At 41.5% G+C, this 20,918-nt stretch overlaps 1 protein-coding gene across 2 annotated transcripts; it reads left to right on the top strand.

Moving 5' to 3' along the window:
- Positions 1-2,251: 2,251 nt before the first annotated feature.
- gpr18 (G protein-coupled receptor 18) lies at positions 2,252-8,250 on the top strand. Of its 2 annotated transcripts, none has more exons than XM_014163774.3 (2): positions 2,252-2,422; positions 4,846-8,250. In XM_014163774.3, the coding sequence occupies exon 2, from the start codon at positions 4,875-4,877 to the stop codon at positions 5,919-5,921; it is 1,047 nt and encodes a 348-aa protein (XP_014019249.1). In that variant the 5' UTR covers positions 2,252-2,422; positions 4,846-4,874; the 3' UTR covers positions 5,922-8,250. The 2 variants fall into 2 exon arrangements, with proteins under 2 accessions (XP_014019249.1, NP_001133894.1); NM_001140422.1 differs by having other exon boundaries at positions 2,392-2,422; positions 4,843-7,096.
- The last annotated feature ends 12,668 nt before the right edge of the window (positions 8,251-20,918 follow it).

Here is a 20,918-nt window from a genome sequence, read left to right as displayed (position 1 = left end):
ATGTTGACCTGACTTCACTTTAGGCCCACAACGCTTGCACAACACAACGCAGTAACTTTGCTGAGCCCCAAGAGGGCAGTGTTACATAGAATACAGTAGAAAATGAACTTGTAAAGTAGATTGCAAATGTAGATTGATTGTTATATAGCACGATTGTGTCCTTTATTTACTGGATGCTTGTTTGTAAAGTCATTTCTAAATTAGCCTGGGGACATGCCTAAGAAAGTTTAATTAGTTTGGAATGATCAACCCACATAGGCCTACATTTGTCTGTCCACCAAAACATTTACACCTGCTAGACTAACCTAAATTGTTGTTTTCTGAGGGTGCTGTATGGAGTGATATTAGTGCCACCACAAATTTAATCTGAATTATTTTGAATTTGTATTAAAAATCAGAATAATTGAATTCTCTAATATAATTCCATAGTGCTGGGCTCCATAGGAATACGCCTATAGCAGGTGATTGAACAGATAAGTAATGAGTCTGACTCCAACCTAAAGAAGTGCTGACAGAAACACAGACATGATGCCAACCACATGATGGCTGTCACAGGAAGACATCACACATACTGTTGTCACAGCAACATATTACTAAGAACACAACACACCATCTGGCATAGACAGATGTATATATCAACTAACTCATTGATATGGTTTACAGTATATGACTGTATTCACTATGTTTAGGCATTCTAATCCTCCCTTAATGCATAGAGGAGTATCACATTGTCCCTACTCTGGATTGAGATGACACCCTGACATGATTAATATCAGTACAACACACTAATCAGCTCACAAACTAACCGACTCATCATAACAAAACATGCAACACATTTCATCTTTGAGGAGATCATAGAAATGGGGTTCAGCAGCCACATGGTGCAGCAGCCACATGGTGCAGCAGTCACATGGTTCAGCAGCCACATGGTGCAGCAGCCACATGGTGCAGCAGCCACATGGTGCAGCAGCCACATGGTGCAGCAGCCACATGGTTCAGCAGCCACATGGTGCAGCATAGTTTTCTTGAGTGTAGGAAACGTCACATAGTGTGGGAAAGTGTTACAGATGCTTCTCTCCATTGTGTCTCAAATCCTCAGTGGCGGAGATGATCTATGATGATAATGGAAAAGATGAGTCTGCATGGAGAGAACAAGTTAGCCCTTATGACCCTCAAGACTTGTGATTTGCTGTGTCCACTTTGTAATCCACTAAAGCTTGATCATAAAAATCTTATTTTCACACACACACACACACACACACACACACACACACACACACACACACACACACACACACACACACACACACACACACACACACACACACACACACACACACACACACACACAACAACATCCCCTGCTATGTTTTCGTGTCCCAGTCCATCCTTGACCTTGAGGAATCTCACTCCAGGTGCGCAGACAGTTTGCATCCATTAAAAAGCTGTGGCTCTGTAAAAACCATCTCCCGGCATCAGCGTAAAGTGTATTAACACCCGTTCTTATTTCCTGTTTATATGGCGAGTACCTCAGCATCCTGTTTTTAATTACTTCTCTCCGGCAGCATATGCTTCTGGTGGCAATCTGCTGCGGATTACTCCCCCAAGAGCTAATGCGCTGTGACAGACCCCACTTTTCCAATCAATAACTCTCCCTAACTCTGCCATCTTCTCCGCCTGCCAAAAAGCACTACCCACTTCTAATCGCACATCATTTTCTTTAAGGGTGTCCAATTGCAGATTGAAGCTGTAGATCTTTCTTGAGTTCCCTGATAAAGAAAAGAGAGGCCGCACACACAGCAATAATGTGCGGGAATATAATCTCTGTATCTAAGTATACTTTTTGTCCAGCACCAGTAAACTAAAGTTTGGGCAGTGCGTATCACTTTCTTAGCTAACTACTATACTCTTTAAAAAAAAAGGTGCTATCTAGAACCTAAAACGGTTCTTCAGCTGTCCCCATAGGAGAACACTTTGAAGAAACCTTTTTGATTCCAGGTAGAACCCTTTTGAGTTCCATGTAAAACCCTTTCCACAAAATAGTTCTACCTGGAACCAAAAATGGTTCCACCTAGAACCAAAAAGGGTTCTTCAAAGGGTTCTCCTATGGGGACAGCTGAAAAAAAAACTTTTGGAACACTTTTTTCTAAGAGTGTATATCAACAGTGAAAACAATACAACACAGGAAGTGAAGGGGGTTTTACACTGTTGCACTGTAGTAGCCAATAAAATGGTACTTCTGAAATAGCACTGTTTTCACTTCCCCTTTGTATGTTGAGCTAAACACTGTGAGAGAGAGAGACAGAAAGAGAGAGAGAGATATGGCTGCATGCCTCATCGTTTCACAAGTGCCTTGAAGTGCTTGTGAGGCCTCTTTGGTAGAATGCTGAGAGAGAGAGAGGACATGATGCAAATAAATGAGGTAAGTAGCTGCCCTTTTACTGAGCTCGATCTAGCTAATCTCTTCTGAAGGAATGTACTACATTTAGTTTTGAGATTAAATGGTACTTTTTGGGTATGTTTTAAATAGATAAACAGAACGTATTGGTTGATCAAACACACATGCGATTATAGGGAGAAGCATCTGTTTCTCGATTTTGTCTGTTGTCTCAGATTAAACCACACTGAGTGAAATCTTGATACATAAAAGTATAATTACAGTTGAATAATATAACATGCTATAATATGATATGATTATTGTCATATTAATCAGACTTTTGGGCCTGCAGACCAGTTCTACTAAGCTATTTAGTCTCGACATCAGCTCAATTTACAGATCTATCTTTAAACTCAAAGGGAAGTTAAAGACATGCTCTGGAGTTTGGCAAATAATTAGGGTTCTATTCAAATCAGATTTGCTTTAGCCAACATCTGCATAGTAGTTGTTTTAGCAGAACTGTGTCAGAGCTGTCAAATCCACAAGTGGCTCCATGCATTATACCTAAAGCGGAGTCACATTAACAGAAATCCTATGCAGCCTATGTTTACAAGTTCGAATAATGGAATGTGAGATGTAATCTACACCTTGATTGGGATGATAGAAATCCACATTATTTTGTTGAATGATTTTTCAATTTGGGTCTAATTATTTCTATATAGCCTACACTTTCTTGCTCGGAACTTGAAAAAGCAAGTGGGGCGGGTGTGACTTTGTAACAACGCGCAAGAGCAGCTACACACCGATCTGACGGCTTCAATGCAGTTCCACCACCGACATGCCAAAACATCTGCTATGCGGGTGTCTACAATTGCCGGTTAACGCTTGATCTGGTTGAATCTAGGCCTTAGTATTTTCTAAAACCTCCCGCTTTGGGCTGTATGTTTCTATGTGTAGTTTATACATGCATAATCTATCTACTTTCAAAACTACTGGCTAAAAAGTATACGAAAGTCCTGGATAATCTCTTAAAGTGAGAGAGGGTTCCTAACCCATTTACAGTAAATGGTCACCAAGGGTTTTCCAGTCAAGATAATCAAACGACTCCCATCAAGTACTGTACTTTCACTTCTTTATCTCTTGTACTCTCTTCTCCTTTTCTGCTCTGATTCAATACCCTGATTTCCTTTCTCTCGTAAGCTTGTTAAAAGGGAACAGGGCTCAATGTCACATGGATGTCTGTCTCTATGCTCTGTATCTGTTACTGTAAGACATATACACATGATTACAGTAAGACAATTGTACACTAAAATTGTCACCTTCATCTACTGTTGATACTGCAGGTGCACAGCTGGGCCATTCTACAAATAGAGTGCCTTTTATGGTAGTGCAATTTTGTAAAAAATAACTATTTATTTCAACAAATTTTAACATTTTGCCATAAAGAGCACATGTTCAACTTCATAACAAAATGTTTTCCCATCTCAAGAGGTTCAATTAAGAAAAATGACTATAAAAGTGACAGGGTTGGCTGTAACAGGGTTGACGATTTCAACTGGTTTCAACCGGTTCAACCGGTGCCCCGGGGCACCAAATGCAGTACTCTGGCCCTGACTACAACCAGCTCACCTGCTTTAACACTATGGTTTGACCAGGCCTATTCAATGCTCTTTTGAAGAAGAAAATTAAGGAATGGTTTTACCATATTAAAACGACAAATATAAATGAATAACTAATCACATTAAATACATCCTTATAAGTTACTTTCCCAAAGAAACAAAATAATGATGAAAACTGGGTTAAAATCTTCCCAGAAGTTGGTAAAACATGATGTGGGACATTCCAAAATGGGTATTTTTTGAGAAAACAAATGTTTATTTTTATGAAAACACACTGTTATTGGATTTTTTTTACATGGGAATAGTTTTGTTAGAGTGAAGGTGTATGTTATCCAACTGTTTGAGTGTTTTATCAAAATTTACACACAATGTCTGAGGGACATGAAAAGGAACTCTATTCCTGGAATGACCCAGCTATTTTAAAGACACATTCAAATGACCTAACAGCACAGACTGTGAATAACAGACACACATTAATAATTCCACCTTTCAAGGTGCATCCTGTAAACAACCCTTGTATTTTGACTGCTCTGATCTCTTATTTTTGTTTCTTTACATACATGAACCAATTGGCTAAATATTTCATGTGTTAATTTCAATAAGTCAGCAGACATATCATACAATTATTGCCACATTTATTTGATCATGTGACTTATGTGGTCTAGTCGTTTGTGCCATAGAGCATGGCACATGCATACCAGAATTACCAAGGGTTTGAATCCGACCCACTGCCCTTCTGAATCCCAACCTTTCCTGTCTTCTATTTGGGTCCTAGTTGTTAAATAAAACTACAAAATCTGTATGTGTTAATGTTCATCCATTTACTTATCATGTGCTCTTTTTCAGCAGTACCATTTCACAAGATAGTTAGATCCATCATGGGAGTGGATCAGAACTTATCTACAGTAGTGGACCTGAACACATCTAATATAACCATGGAGTACAGCTCAGCCCGCTCAGTGGAACAGGTCCCTACAGAATACCGCATCGCAGGCCTGGTCTTCTACTGTGTCATCTTCACCATCGGCATAGTGGTCAACGTCACCGCATTATGGGTATTTGCCTTGACCACCAAGAGGAGGAACTCCGTCTCGGTCTACATGATCAACGTGGCCATAGTGGATCTCGTCTTTATCATCCTTCTCCCCTTCCGGATGGTTTACTACGGCCAGGACTACTGGCCGTTCGGAGACATCTTCTGTCGGGTCAGCGCGGCTCTGACTGTCTTCTACCCCTGCATGGCCCTATGGCTCTTCGCCCTGATCAGCACTGACCGCTACGTGGCCATCATCCAGCCCAAACACAGCAAGGAGCTCAAGAACATCCCCAAAGCCCTGGTAGCATGCATCGGGGTGTGGATCATGACCCTGGGTAGCACTGTCCCCTTGCTCTTCCCAGACCATGACCCGGATCGCTCCTCCAACTTCACCACCTGCATCAAGATGCGTGACATCATCCACCTGCGAACGGACAACCCCGTCCACTTCACACGCCTGGCCTTCTTCTTCCTGGTGCCTATCAGTATCATGATTGGTTGCTATGTGGTCATCGTGGATAATCTCGTCCACGGACGGACTTCCAAGCTCAAGCCCAAGGTCAAGCAGAAGTCCATCAGGATCATCATCACGCTCATCGTCCAGGTGCTGGTGTGTTTTGTGCCCTTCCACGTTTGTTTGGTGGTTCTGTTACTGGAAGGTGGGGATGGTTCGGCCTACAGCACGTGGGGGGCCTTTACGACATTCCTGATGAACCTGAGTACAGTTCTGGACATTATTCTTTACTACATTGTCTCCAAGCAGTTCCAAGATAGAGTAATCAGTGTGATTCTGTACAGGAACTACCTGCGTAGCGTACGGAGGAAGAGCAGACGCACACACACTGGGAGTGTGAGGTCGCTCAGTAACTTGACCAGCGCCATGATCTGAAGGTGGAAACCAAACTCAACTGTGCAAAAGAAGGTGACCCAGGGACTTTACATATGCATACCTGGCCGACAGTGACAGTCGGTGACATTTATTATGAGGGAGGACAATACATTTTTTTATGAGAATGGCTTTATTTCTATTACAGCATATTGGATGATTGTCATTCATATTCCATACACCCAGCTCAATCTAACATTGATCGGTTTAGGCTACTACATGATACTCACATTTTCCTATCATGAGGTTGGTACAGCCTAGCTTATGAATGAAAGTTTACAACCTAGGAACACAGGTCGAGAGAAAAATTTGAGTTATCAAGGTGGCAGACAGTGACACATTCAATACCATCTTGCACACTCTTGCCCACATCTAGCTGACCTATGGTGTAATCATTAGTCCAACAGTTGCAAACAAAAGTTTCTATTGGACATATGCAGGTATGTTTTTCCCCATTCTGTTCCGTTTGCTTCTGTTTAAGAAATGTTTTTCTACAGAATCGGCGGAAGGAATACACCCCTGATCGCACGCAAACACAGTTCACTTCACAGCAGCCACATACAAACAGCATGAGCACAACACAACACATCAGCTGTCTGTGACCAGGCGAAAAAACCTTCCCAAGCCAAAATGTCATATCATAACCGATAACCGCTATGCACAGCCTACATCGTTGTCACCATATTAGCTAACATTATAGTCAACATAGCTACTACATCTAACATGTTAGTAAACCCGCTACAATCATGCAGTACGGTGTACAGTCAGCAAACTTGCTTTTAAAGAAATGAATGTGTTCAAAATTGTTAAACTATTGTCTTTCTCTTTGAGTCAACTACTCACCACATAGTATGCACTGCAGTGCTAGCTGGATGTAGCTTATGCTTTTAGTACTAGATTCATTCACTGATCCTTTGATTGGGTGAACAACATGTCAGTTCATGCTGCAAGAGCTCTGATAGGTTGGAGGCAGTACTCCGGAAGTTGTCATAATTACTGTGTAAGTCTATGGAAGGGGGTGAGCCTCCTAGGTTTTGTATTGAAGTCAATGTACCCAGAGGAGGACGGAAACTAGCTGTCTTCTGGCTACACCATGGTGCTACCCCAGAGAGTGCTGTTGAGGCTACTGTAGACCTTTGCAAAACAGTGTGTTTTAATAAATTATTTGGTGACGTGAATATATTTTGTATAGTTTTATCTAAAAAGGAAAACTTTTTAATGTTTCACTTATTTTTATTTTCATGAAATTTGTTGAGGAGGATGGTCCTTCCCTTCCTCCTCTGAGGAGCCTCCACTTCTGGCAGAGTGTTCTAACATTGAGTAAAGTATACAGGTGTGTTCAGGTGTGTTCAGACTGGTGATTCAGTAACTTAATCCCAATTTACATTTGAAATTGTGGGTTGGAAGGGGGGTTAAGGGTCACGGCAAAAGACTGGGTACAGGCCAGATACATAAACTCACCTGCCAAGGACTACTCGCATCTGCTACAAGACCACGGTGCTTGCCTACGGAGCTGTGAGGGGAACGGCACCTCCGTACCTTCAGGCTCTGATCAGGCCCTACACCCAAACAAGGGCACTGCGTTCATCCACATCTGGCCTGCTGGCCCCCCTACCGCTGCGGAAGCACAGTTCCTGCTCAGCCCAGTCAAAACTGTTCGCTGCTCTGGCACCCCAATGGTGGAACAAGCTCCCTCACGACGCCAGGACAGCGGAGTCAATCACCACCTTCCGTAGTCACCTGAAACCCCACCTCTTTAAGGAATACCTGGGATAGGATATAGTAATCCTTCTAAACCCCCCCCCCAAAAAAAGATATAGCTGTACTATTGTAAAGTGGTTGTTCCACTGGATATCATAAGGTGAATGCACCAATTTGTAAGTCGCTCTGGATAAGAGCGTCTGCTAAATGACGTAAATGTAAAATGTAAATGTACTCTTCCCAAAATGGAAAGTGAGATCAGCAGCATCCAAATGACTTACACACACTTGGCATGGTGTGTCAAACCTAACTAAATTGACCCATATGATAACGATCTATGTGAATATATATCTATATCATATAATGATTCATATATGGGTACACCTAAAACATGTAAGTCATCTAAGAAGTAGTCCACATTCATGCAAAGGCATAATATAAGAACCGTAATTGTTTTACTTACATGTTGTCACATATACAGTGTATGTGAGAAACGCAAGAATCATGCATGTTTTGTGTGTTTCTTCTAAGAAGTAGGCCATAGATTTACTTATAACATTTCTATAAATCCTTGTGTGTGTGTTCGCTGTGGGCTTCGTGTTCAACTCATTAAAAAACGGATTTGAATTCACACTCACTGTATGGGAGCATTGTTTTTCCATAAACATCTCGGAATAGTCAAGACTAATTGAATTACCCTGAGACTACTATACAGCAAATGTACACATCAAGGTTACTAGAGTAAGCTAAAACTGAAACTAAAATAAAAACGAATCATAAAAAAAAAAATATTAAAGTGAAATAAAATAATTAACAAACCCGTTTGAAAAAGTCAAACTATACTGGGAATTACGATCAGTTTATTTACAGTATATATGTTTTTCTACATTTTGGGAAAAAATCTAATGGGGTTTTCAAACTTTTATTTCATATGTGGTTTTCAAGCTTCTGAATCTGGCGGGTCACATTGAAATTGACTTGTATTTAAAGGTAGACTCAGCGAGATGACATTGCCATGAGTAGCACCACAGATATTGGCCGGATTTCCCTGCTCAGACGTTGCATAAGTCATCCAATGGTTGCCTGCCACATCTTCGACTGTGCAGTCGGGCACCAGATTGCAATAACATGTCGCTAGTGTTACTCTACTCAGATGTTGCTTATGCTTTCCAGATCTTACAACACCTGGATAGGTGTTTTAATTATCAGCTGACCACATCATATGGTATAGCAGTCTGGTACCTTACTGCACAGTTGATGACATGGCACACAACCATTGGTTGACGCATGCAACATCTGAGCAGAGGAACACCACCATGATGTGGTTAGCTGATACGTAAAATGACTATCCAGTTTTTGTAAGATCTGGCACAGGTCAGGAACATCTGAGCAGAGGAACGTGCCCATTAAGATGAGCTTGATGCAATACTTTGTCCTCAAACAGTCACACAGTATCTGTGAATGTACACGGGTGCACTTCACGCTGCTACAATGTGATAGCTATGGGACCAAAACAGTTGAGAAGTTTAGCCTCGCGCTTCAACGCTCCTGGTTGTTGCAGAAATTGACCCACTACTAGTGTGTACTTCCTGCATCTACGTCATCTCACTGAGTCTACCTTTCAACCTAACCATCACCTTATGCATTAGTGCTCCACAGTGGCAAGAAGTTACATCCCAAAAAACACGAACATTCTCCTAGCCTACCAGGCAAAGGCAACTTTCTGTCCCCATTACTAAAACAAAAACTGAAATTAAATAAGAACTAGTAAATCATATCTGAAAACTAACAAACTAAACTGAATTTCAAATAAAAATCTTCAATCTTAAAAAATAAAATAACACAAAACTATAACAACCTTGGTACACATCACATGAGACAGGGAGGTGTCTCATTTGTATTCTGTCAATCTGGTTATCTTAACCATCTCCATTTAAAATCTAACATTTGCGGAACTACTGAATTTGATCACTGTAAAAGGACAGTAAGAGTATGTGTGTATTATACACTATATATACAAACGTATGTGGACACCCCTTCAAATGAATGGATTGGGCTATTTCAGCCACACCCGTTGCTGACAGGTCTATAAAATCAAGCACACAGCCATACAATCTCCATAGACAAACATTGGCAGTAGAATGGCCTTACTGAAGAGCTCAGTTACTTTCAACGTGGCACCGTCATAGGATGCCACCTTTCCAACAAGTCAGTTCGTAAAATTTCTGCCTTGCTAGTGCTGCCCCGGGTCAACTGTATGTGCTGTTATTGTGAAGTGGAAATGTTTAGGAGCAACAACGCCTGAGCTGCAAAGTGGTAGGCCACACAAGCTCACAGAACAGGTCCACCGAGTGCTGAAGCGCGTTACACGTAAAAATCATCTTTCCTAGGTTGCAACACTCACTAACAAGTTCCAAACTGCCTCTGCAAGCAACTTCAGCACAATAACTGTTCTTCGGGAGCTTCATGAAGTGGGCTTGTGTCCTCACACAAGCCTAAAATCACCATCCGCAATGCCAAGTGGTGTTAATCGCGCTGCCATTGGACTCTGGAGCAGTGGAAATGCGTTCTATCACGCTTTACCATCTGGCAGTCCGATGGACGAATCTGGGTTTGGCGGATGCCAGGTGAACGCTACCTGACCAAATGCATAGTGCCAACTGTAAAGTTTGGTGGAGGAGGAATAATGGTCTGGCGCTGTTTTTCATGGTTTGGGCTAGGCCCCTTAGTTCCAGTGATGGGACATTTTAAAGCTACAGCATACAATGACATTCTAGGCGATTCTGTGCTTCCAACTTTGTGGCAACAGTTTGGGGAAGGCCCTTTCCTGTTTCAGCACCCACGTGCAGAAAGCGAGTTCCATACAGAAATTGTTTGTCGAGATTGGTGTGAAACAATTGTACTGGCCTGCACAGAGCCCTGACGTCAACCCCGTCAAACACCTTTGGGATGAATTGGAACGCAGACTGAAAGCCAGGCCTAATCGCCCAACATCAGTGCCCGACCTCACTCATGCTCTTGTGGCTGAATGGAAGCGAAGTTCCAACATCTAGTGGAAAGCCTTCCCAGAAAAGTGGGGGCTGTTATATCATATTAATGCCCAGGATTTTAGAATGAGATGTTCTACAAGCAGGTGTCTACATACCATTGGTCGCTTAGTATAGCTTCTTTAGGCTTAACAGGAAAGTCAGCATAAATCGTCTGTCATCTCTGAGCGGTATTACATCTCGAACAGGAAACAGTGGTGGAAGTCAGTAAAAGGTTAGAGGCTATGTGTTCTTAGGCCTTCGGTTGTGGTTTTGTATCATAGCTACAGTACATTGTTTATAGTATCTTCTGTTATGACAAAACATTATCTTAATGTCCTCAAAGTAACCAATTAAAAACACTAAACAAAATGCTCCATGTAATGTGATAATAATCAAGGGGAGGTGCTATAATACAGGAAATTACAAGTATTCGCTTCTTCTGAGCTGCTGTTTCATAGAACGACCAGACAGTGGCAGTGTAAATGTACCACAGAAAATGACAATAGAGCCACATGTCCAGCACAAGGAAAATGTAAGGAATTTCAATAGAAATACTTTGTTTAGATGACAATCCTGTTCAAAGACTGAAATTATCAAACTTGAGCAATCTTTTTTAATCTACAATGCTTAATATTTCATACCAAAAAGGCCATTATTTCAACACACGTGTTGTCCAAACATTGATCTGGCTACAGTTCAATTCATTTGTGTGGAGTAGTCCAAGCATGTCAGGAAGTTTTAAGCAACATTTTGGTTGAAAATATGATGTCATGGACAGGTTTTATACTGATTGCAAAATCTAGTTTCAAGCGGACACATTCCACACGACAAGACACATGTTTTTCTTCAATGACCAGACAAATGTTTTAAATTAACTTGAGATACGGAATAGTGGAAGTTAACCAATATATTACTTTTCCAGGCATCTTAATGTAGCAAGGAAAATACATTGGTTGTACAGTAAGTTGGTTATCTAATGTAGCTTCATCTAGAAAAACTAATTTAAACCAGAAAATTACATCATTATGACATCCAATGCCAAATTTGGCTCACTGGGAAATAGAACCAAAGATAGACCACTACAGAATACAGGGTAGCCTACAGTGATGAAAATAATGAAACAGAAGAATAGTGTAGTGGGACATTGTACAAAACATTCAGAAATGTCACGAACAAAGATGCATGCTGTATATGATGCAGAATAAATCAATTTTGTTTCTATTTCACATTTCTATTAGACTGTATACTGCACCACATTAAGGGCAGATGGAATGACTTTTCCATGTGGGTTTATTATATTATGCCCAAATCCTAAACCCATGGCAATTTTGCAGTAAACATTAAAATGTCCATATTGATGAATGTCATTTAAAGGGATAGTTTACCCAAATTAGAAATGTACTTGCTTTTTAATTGATAATATGCTAGTCATGTATTTACCCTGAGAGTCAGTGGCCAATGGCTTACAGGTAGCATTAACATGGTTGTAATCAAGACAATGGCCGTGGCAGGGCCTATGGTCGAAACGACCTAAGTCGGTAACTTGAGGGTTAACAGCTCATGTCATGAATGTAATGTTAGTCACTGTATGACTGAATATCATTCATCCTGGTGATTATCCTGGGCGCTGTAGTAGCCTATATGAGTACACACAGGTCTCTTTCAGCCTCTAAATGACAAGGCACCACAGATTATCACACCACAGAATATGAATGGCAGACCTGAATATCCACAGACCTCATTGTACTTAGCAAGGGGCTGTTTTAATCCCCAGTCACGGATACTGTGAAGCATCATCTCATTAGAACTGGAGTTTGTTCTGTCATTCAACATGATAGCTACGTGACAATCAATGCTAATAGCCTCTTGCTTCATACTCTTTGTGTAGGAAGTCACTCTGCTACTTATGGTAATGTCACATCGCTGAATCTGTCTTAAAAGGTGCAATACTTAGAAATCGCACCGCCATTTCCCAGTTGCTAAAATTGTAATAGTCCGCCTAGTTTCAGGCAATGTATAGAATAGAGAATCATTGCACCATCTAAACCACTGTGAAATATATTTTCAATACCCAAAAATATTGTATTTTCAGCTGTTAGAAGCTGGTCTTCAAAACCGAAAGCAAAAGACGCAAAAACAAAATGTAAGAACGGGAAGCATAGAAAACTTGCTATCAATGAGAATGACAGATCTATAACTCAGATTTCTATTTGAATTTGGTTGATTTTGGGTATTGTAGTTCACCACACTATGATATGTTTATAGGCCACACTAATACAGCATTTGGTGGTGTTTTAGGTCAACTATATGCAGTTGGGCATCAGATTGCTTGATCATATGATGTGGTTGGCTGGTATGTTAAACATCTATCCAGGCATTGTGAGATCTGGAAAGCATCCTTTAGGATGACTCACTGAAGAGGTAAAAAAACGTATAATTTTACTTTTAGAAAACAGGCACTGTTTGGGCTAAACAGTTATATTAGTTACATACTGTATCCTCGTGTGTGATGTCTCCAAACTTTCCTTATAACAATGTCCAGGAGAAGGTGGAGATTAGTTAAGTAGATATTATGTAAACAGTGCAAAATAAGTGTTACATGTGATATCCGCAAGCTGCAGTGTTCCAAATTAGTTTTTGAATGACAGTCGCATCCTGTCAAATTAAAATGTTACAGATTTTTAGTGCAATGCCCGGGTTGTGCTGCAATTGTAAAATGTAGGACGTTATCTGTGGTTGATTGAACTTGCCTGGCGCAATGACATGTCGTCATTGTAAATAAGAATGTGTTCTTAATTGACTTACCTGAATAAATAAAGTGGGGGGAAAATGGAACCAATGGAATCCCAGTGAGCAAAACTGGTTGAAAATATATAATTTAAACTGCAAAACAGGCTGAAATTACGACTTTTCAAACAGTTTTGCTAACTGGGATAGTCCTGAAGTGCAAACCCCACCCATCTGGGATTCCAGACAGATTCAATCAAACACTCAAAGTATTTCAAGAAAATAAATACTATTTGAACCCAGGACAGAGATCAGTATCTTCTTAGAGATCAGATACGGCAGAAGTGCTTTATAAATTATTTGGTTGGACTACTACTGATAAAGTACTAAAGGTACTAAAGCTTGACTAGAGGTCAAAGGTGAAGTACCAGAGGGTCGTCTGTCTGTCCTACATGTTCCACATCAAAGAGAAACTCCCCACAGCCTCGCCTCTCCAAACAGCAAAATTACATTTAAAACAATTACGCTTCCTGTCGAGACTCCTGTGATGAATTATCCGGAAGCTTCCCTCTTAGTAATTCCGAATCTTCACAACAAGTGCTTTTGTTGTCGAGAAATTAATGAAAACAAAATTGTCTTTCACTTCGAGCTGATCTAAGAGTGTGACAGCCAGATGCTCGGCTCGAGGAGTAGAAAAACAGTCAGCATTAAACGAAGCTCTGTGAAAATACTATTTTTTTCCCGCCGCTCGTGTGGAAAACAAATCAGGCGCTGGGCGCAGTGGCCATCTGTTTTGTTATTTGATATGTGTGAATACATGTTGTAATGACTTTGTTTGTGAATCGCGCGGCACGGCGGAACACACAAGAGCTCTCGAAGTGCTGGAGTGTTCAAAGCTAATCATATAATTGGACACAATGTTCGATGACAAATGGAGACGTGCAGAGTCAGCCAGCTGGGGATGTGAATATGTAATCATTGTAAAATCATATAATTTTGCATATTTGAAGACAGCTTAATAGAGTTTGTGTGTCAGCACACTATCAAGTGATGATCAGAGACACCGTCACTGTATTTGTTTTCAAAATATTGCTTTGTTGGACTATCCGTCATGGCGGATTCTGTGTGTGACTCAACATTTTAAATCATTACTGATTTTAGTAGCATTTTACTTTACTTTACTACTGTAGATTTCTTGATATTAGTTAGTCATGTGTAAATGCTACTGGATATCAGTGAGTCTTAGACATACTGTACATGTGGGAATGACCAACATGAAGGTTATCTGAAATAAGAGAACAGTTGGGTGTTGGCCATTGTTGCAGAAACGATGTAACCTTCACTTTTAGAAAGTCGACGGCGGATAGGGTGAGTTTGTCCTTACAGTATAAAAGTGCTATGAACATCTGGAAAACGTAACATTAATCAATTATAATTAATAAATCAATTGTTACACAAAGGTAAATTAGGCACTAACATTGAATACAGTAAACACATGAATTCAGTTAAAGTACACTTTGTAGTTATCCAAAATAAGGCAATTTCTCAACAAGATTTGAATTAATGCTTGACAACACACAGAGCATATTCCTAGCGACGGTTCCACACACATTTACCGTACAGTCAGTGTTGTCATATTGTTCCCATGAAAACCTATGGCAAAAATGATAAACCTACAGTAACAAAACACTGCTCTACTCCTACAGTACCAGACCCAGTCTCTACTGGGTCTGTATCTGTGGCATTAGCATCAAGCAGCTGCCTGTGTTTACTGTACATCAATTAGCACTTTAATACACAGAGCCTCTCCCCTGGTAAAGTTTACAATAGGATGTTAAAAGATACCATATGAAATGAGAGGCACATGTGTGGATTAAATGGTGTACTGTACACACATACTGTAACAATGGTAACCCCCTGTGAGCACTAGCGGTTCTGGGGGGGGGGGGGGCAGTGCCCCTGTGACAACAATTTTGGACCCCCTTGTGGCCCCCCTAAATGTGGAGTATGAAATAAGTTTTACATAACACATTTTTGCTATAGTTCTTTTTTTACATCCGTTATTATACAGTGGCAACGCGGAACACTAATTTAACCCACACATTTTCTAGAGGGACGGCTTTAGGCGGAACACAACAGTATCGTGCCACATGCAAAACGATATGACAACAATAACGTCTAATAACGCCCCCCCCTCCCCCCCAGTTGAAATGGTCTAGAACCGCCACTGCATAGTACATCAACTAGATCTTGCTTTGTTTTCTGATGTAAATCTGCTGCAGTGGGGGAGTGCTCCACCCCCCTCAGATTGTGCCAAGTATCTAGTTACATGACACACCTCTGACCTCTCATGGGTCCTTTGACCTGTCAATCACCACCTCTGCCCTGCCTCAATCACAAGGTTAGGCGGGACCATTATATAATGTAAGAGGTGAGCCGGACCATGCTGGGTTTAGATTCAGTATAACCTTAAACTTGAGTCCTAGATTCAGTATAACCTTGAACTTGAGTCCGTATCCTGGTTGTCTATTATTCAGAAGGTATTGTTGTTTATCTGTGATAGCTAGAATTTCAGACCTGGAATTCAATCAGAGAGCAACGTTAAGGTAGTGTCTTTACTCACAAACTGCTCTCTGCATGCAGATACGCACACGTACTGTATGTGCGTGCACCCATACACACACAAGTACACATACGCACATTCTACAAACTGGAAACATCTATCTGTAAAGGGAATCTATTTGGTGACAGAGACATGTTTTTACACGGGGGGGGGGGAATAACTACAGTGAGCTACAGTACTACCACTAATACAGAAGGAATTCTAATTTGTGTTTGCTGTTCATTCAGAATGTCAGAGCTCTACAAGCTCTGTGGTGTATGTTACATTACAATGGTATTTACTTTCAGCCTCTTACACACCAATATGATATCTGTTCCTTTTGCAAATTAAACCAACACCTCAATCTCCATTAAAAAATATATTCTGTCGTAAAGAGTTCTCTGCGCTATCAAACTGACTACAATTGACCTAGTCGTTAGCAGAGAGAGAGAGAGAGAGAGAGAGAGAGAGAGAGAGAGAGAGAGAGAGAGAGAGAATGGCATTGATTACAGCTGTGTGTCTATTTTAGGAGATTGTGATGAGCAAGCTGATTCACACACATAGTGAATCGTTGCACCATTAGTGTGTATGTATAATGTAAGGGACCTTCTTTTTTTGCCTCTACTCAGCTAGGAGCCTGGAAAACTTTGGAGCCTCGCTCTTGTCAGGCCCTCCAATGATTATTACAATATTTATTTTAAGTTGCTATAAAGTGGCTTGTTCCTGACAGTGTACAGAAGGGATCAGGTGTTCCGCCCGCCGCATATGGGAATGTTTTTAATTGTATCCTGTGAATTGGGATAGAGGGGATGGAGGCGGGGGGGTAGGGTGGCTCCAAAGGGACTGTGTCAGGGGAGTTAATATTTAATCGTGTCTCACATCGCTTTTCTCATTATCCGTGGTATCGCGCTGACGAACGTGGAGGGCTACATTATGAGACGGCTAAAGAGACACGGGTAGAGGCATTGTAATTCCTAAACTCGGTCTCGAATGGGATGCTGTACTGAGAGGAAGACATGCAAAAACTAAAGCAGGAAGTACCAGTGACTCGCTCAATACGGAAGTGGCCAGATGACGCGGATGATACACTACAGGACTGTTTTGCTAGCACAGACTGGAATACGTTCCGGGATTCATCCAATGGCATTGAGGAGTATACCACCTCAGTCATCGGCTTCATCAATAAGTGCATCGACGACGTCGTCCCAACAGTGACCATGCTTACATATCCAACCAGAAGCCATGGATTACAGGCAACATCCGCACCGAGCTAAAGGTTAGAGCTGCCGCTTACAAGGAGCGGGACACTATTCCAGACGCTTATAAGAAATCCTGCAATGCCAGACGAACCATCAAACAGACAAAGCGTCAATACAAGACTTAGATTGAATCCTACTTCACCAGCTCTGACGCTTGTCGGATGTGGCAGGGCTTGCAAACTACTACAGACTACGAAGGGAAACTCAGCCACGAGCTGCCCAGTGACACGAGCCTACCAGACGAACTAAATGCCTTTTATGCTCGCTTCGAGGCAAGCCACACCAAGGCATGTATGAGAGCACCAGCTGTTCTGGACGACTGTGTGGTCACGCTCTCCGTAGACGATGTGAGCAAGACCTTAAACAGGTCACCATTAACAAGGCCGTGGGGCCAGACGGATTACCAGGACGTGTACACAGAGCATGCGCGAACCAACAGGCAAGTGTCTTCACTGACATTTTCAACCTTTCCCTGTCCAAGTCTGTAATACCTACATGTTTCAAGCACACCACCATAATCCATGTTCCCAAGAAAGCAAAAGTAACCTGCCTAAATGACTACCGCCCCGGAGCACTCACGTCGTTAGCCATGAAGTGCTTTGAAAAGCTGGTCATGACTCACATCAACACCATCATCCCGGAAACCCTAGACCCACTCAAATTCATATACCACCCCAACAGATCTACAGATGACAAAATCTCAAACGCACTCTACACTGCTCTTTCCCACCTGGACAAAAGGAACACCGATGTGAGAATGCTGTTCATTGACTACAACTCAGCGTTCAACACCATAGTGCCCACAAAGCTCATCACTAAGCTAAGTACCCTGGGACTAAACACCTCTTTCTGCAACTGGATCCTGGACTTCCTGACTGGCTGGCCCCAGGTGGTAAGGGTAGGCAACAGCACATCTGCAACTCTGATCCTCAACACTGGGGCCCCTCAGGGGTGTGTGCTTAGTCCCCTCCTGTACTCCCTGTTCACCCATGACTGTGTGACCAAGCAAGACTCCAACACCATCATTAAGTTTGCTAAAGATGCAAAAGTGGTGGGCCTGATCAGCAAACGGTACCGGTACTTCCTGTATATAGCCAACATATTTATTTGAATTTGTATTTTATTTTTTATTTAACCTTTATTTAACTAGCCAAGTCAGTTAAGAACAATTTCTTATTTACAATAATGGCCTACCTAAAGGCAAAAGGCCTCCTGCGGGAATGGGGGCTGGGATAAAAAAATATAATAAATTAAATAAAAATATAAGACACAACACACTTCACGACAAGAGAGACAACACAACACTACATAAAGAGAGACTTAAGACGACAACATAGCATGGCAGCAACACATGACAACACAGCATGGTAGCAACACAACATGAAAACAACATGGTAGCAACACAACATGGCAGCAGCACAACATAGTAGCAGCACAAAACAGGGTACAAACATTGTTGGACACAGACAAAAGCACAAAGGGCAAGAAGGTAGCGACAACAATACATCAAACAAAGCAGTCACAACTGTCAGTAAGAGTGTCCATGATTGAGTCTTTGAATGAAGAGATTTAAATAAAACTGTCCAGTTTGAGTGTTTGTTGAAGCTCGTTCCAGTCGCAAGCTGCAGCGAACTGAAAAGACGAGCGACCCATGGATGTGTGTGCTTTGGGGACCTTTAATAGAATGTGACTGGCAGAACGGGTGTTGTATGTGGAGGATGAGGGGAGCTCTACTTCTAGCTCCTAAGCAACTTTGCAGTATTTAGTTTTTTTGTGTGTTATTTCTTACATTATTAGCCCAGAATATTTTTGTGTTATTACATACAGCCGGAAATAACTTTTGGATATCAGAGCAGCGGTAACTCACCAGCATTATGAGCAGGAATATGACTTTCCCATACCCCTTGGGGCAATTTAACTTATTCCAGAGGCTGCTCCAAAACACCGCCGGCAGAGAAGGGGTATTCAGAGTGGACTTCAAGTCTGACTCAGGAGGCGTGCACACCATCCACCGCTTCCAATATTGTATGTTCAGTCTCTGGATAATAAAGTAGATGAGCTCAGGGCGAGGATGTCCTTCCAGAGAGATGTCAGGGATTGTAACATACTCTGTTTCACGGAAACATGGCTCTCTCAGGAAATACTCTCCCTGTCCATTCAGCCATCTGGGTACTCAGTACATCGCACAGAGAGGAATAAAGTACTATCCAGGAAAAAGACAGCCAGGGGTGTATGTTCCATCATTAATCACTCATGGTGTGATTGTGATAACATACAGAAACTCAAGTCCTTTTGTTAACCCAACCTAGAATACCTCACAATCAAATGCCAACCGTATTACTTCCCAAGAGAATTCTCTTTGGTTATAGTCACAGCCATGTATATTTCCCCTCAAACCGATACCACGACGGCTCTCAAAGAACAAATTTGAGAAAAATGCTACCCAAGTTCTACCAACACATTGACTGTAGTACTCGTGCTGGTAAAACATTGGACCACTTCTACTCAACTTTTCGCAATGCCTACAAGGCCCTCCCCCGCCCTCCCTTCGGCAAATCTGATCACAACTCTATTTTGCTCCTCCTGTCCTATAGACAGAAACTCAAAAAAGAAGTACCTGTGTTAAGGTCTATTCAACGCTGGTCCGAGTTCATCAGGAAGTGTATAGGAAATGTTGTACCCACTGTGACTATTAAAACCTACCAAAACCAGAAACCATGGATAGATGGCAGCATTCATGCAAAACTGAAAGCTCAAACCACCGCATTTAACCTCTATGGGCTAGTCAACAGCCAGTGGAATCCCGTGGCGCGATATTCAAATACCTTAGAAATGCTATTACTTCAATTTCTCAAACATATGACTATTTTACACCATTTTAAAGACAAGACTCTCGTTAATCTAACCACACTGTCCGATTTCAAAAAGGCTTTACAACGAAAGCAAAACATTAGATTATGTCAGCAGAGTACCCAGCTAGAAATAATCAGACACCCATTTTTCAAGCTAGCATATAATGTCACAAAAAACAAAACAACAGCTAAATGCAGCACTAACCTTTGATGATCTTCATCAGATGACACTCCTAGGACATTATGTTATACAATACCGTCTCATTGTTCTCAGATCGACCACTTACCAAATGCGCTACTGTTTTTCAGCCAGTAACTGCAGAGTCATCATTCATTCTGGCGCCTTCTGAGAGCCTATGGGAGCCTTAGAAAGTGTCACGTTACAGCAGAGATCCTCTGTTTTGGAAAGAGATGACAAAGAAGGCCAAGAAATGGTCAGAGAGGGCGCTTCCTGTTTGGAATCTTCTCAGGTTTTGGCCTGCCATATGAGTTCTGTTATACTCACAGACACCATTCAAACTGTTTTAGAAACTTTAGGGTGTTTTCTATCCAAATCAAATTATTATCAAATTATATGCATATTCTACTTACTGGGCAGGAGTAGTAACCAGATTAAATCGGGTATGTTTTTTATCCGGCCGTGCAAATACTGCCCCCTATCCCCAACAGGTTAACCATGGCAAGGTGACTGGGAATATGGCTGAATACAAACAGTGAAGTTATTCCCTCATTAAGGCAATCAAACAGGCAAAACGTCAGTACAGAGACACAGTGGAGTTGCAATTCAATGGCTCTGACATGAGACGTATGTGGCAGGGTCTACAGACAAT

The sequence above is a fragment of the Salmo salar genome, chromosome 21 (assembly GCF_965601325.2).
Source record: "Salmo salar chromosome 21, fSalSal1, whole genome shotgun sequence".
Taxonomy (NCBI): domain Eukaryota; kingdom Metazoa; phylum Chordata; class Actinopteri; order Salmoniformes; family Salmonidae; genus Salmo; species Salmo salar.
This window is presented reverse-complemented; position numbering and strand designations above follow the sequence as displayed.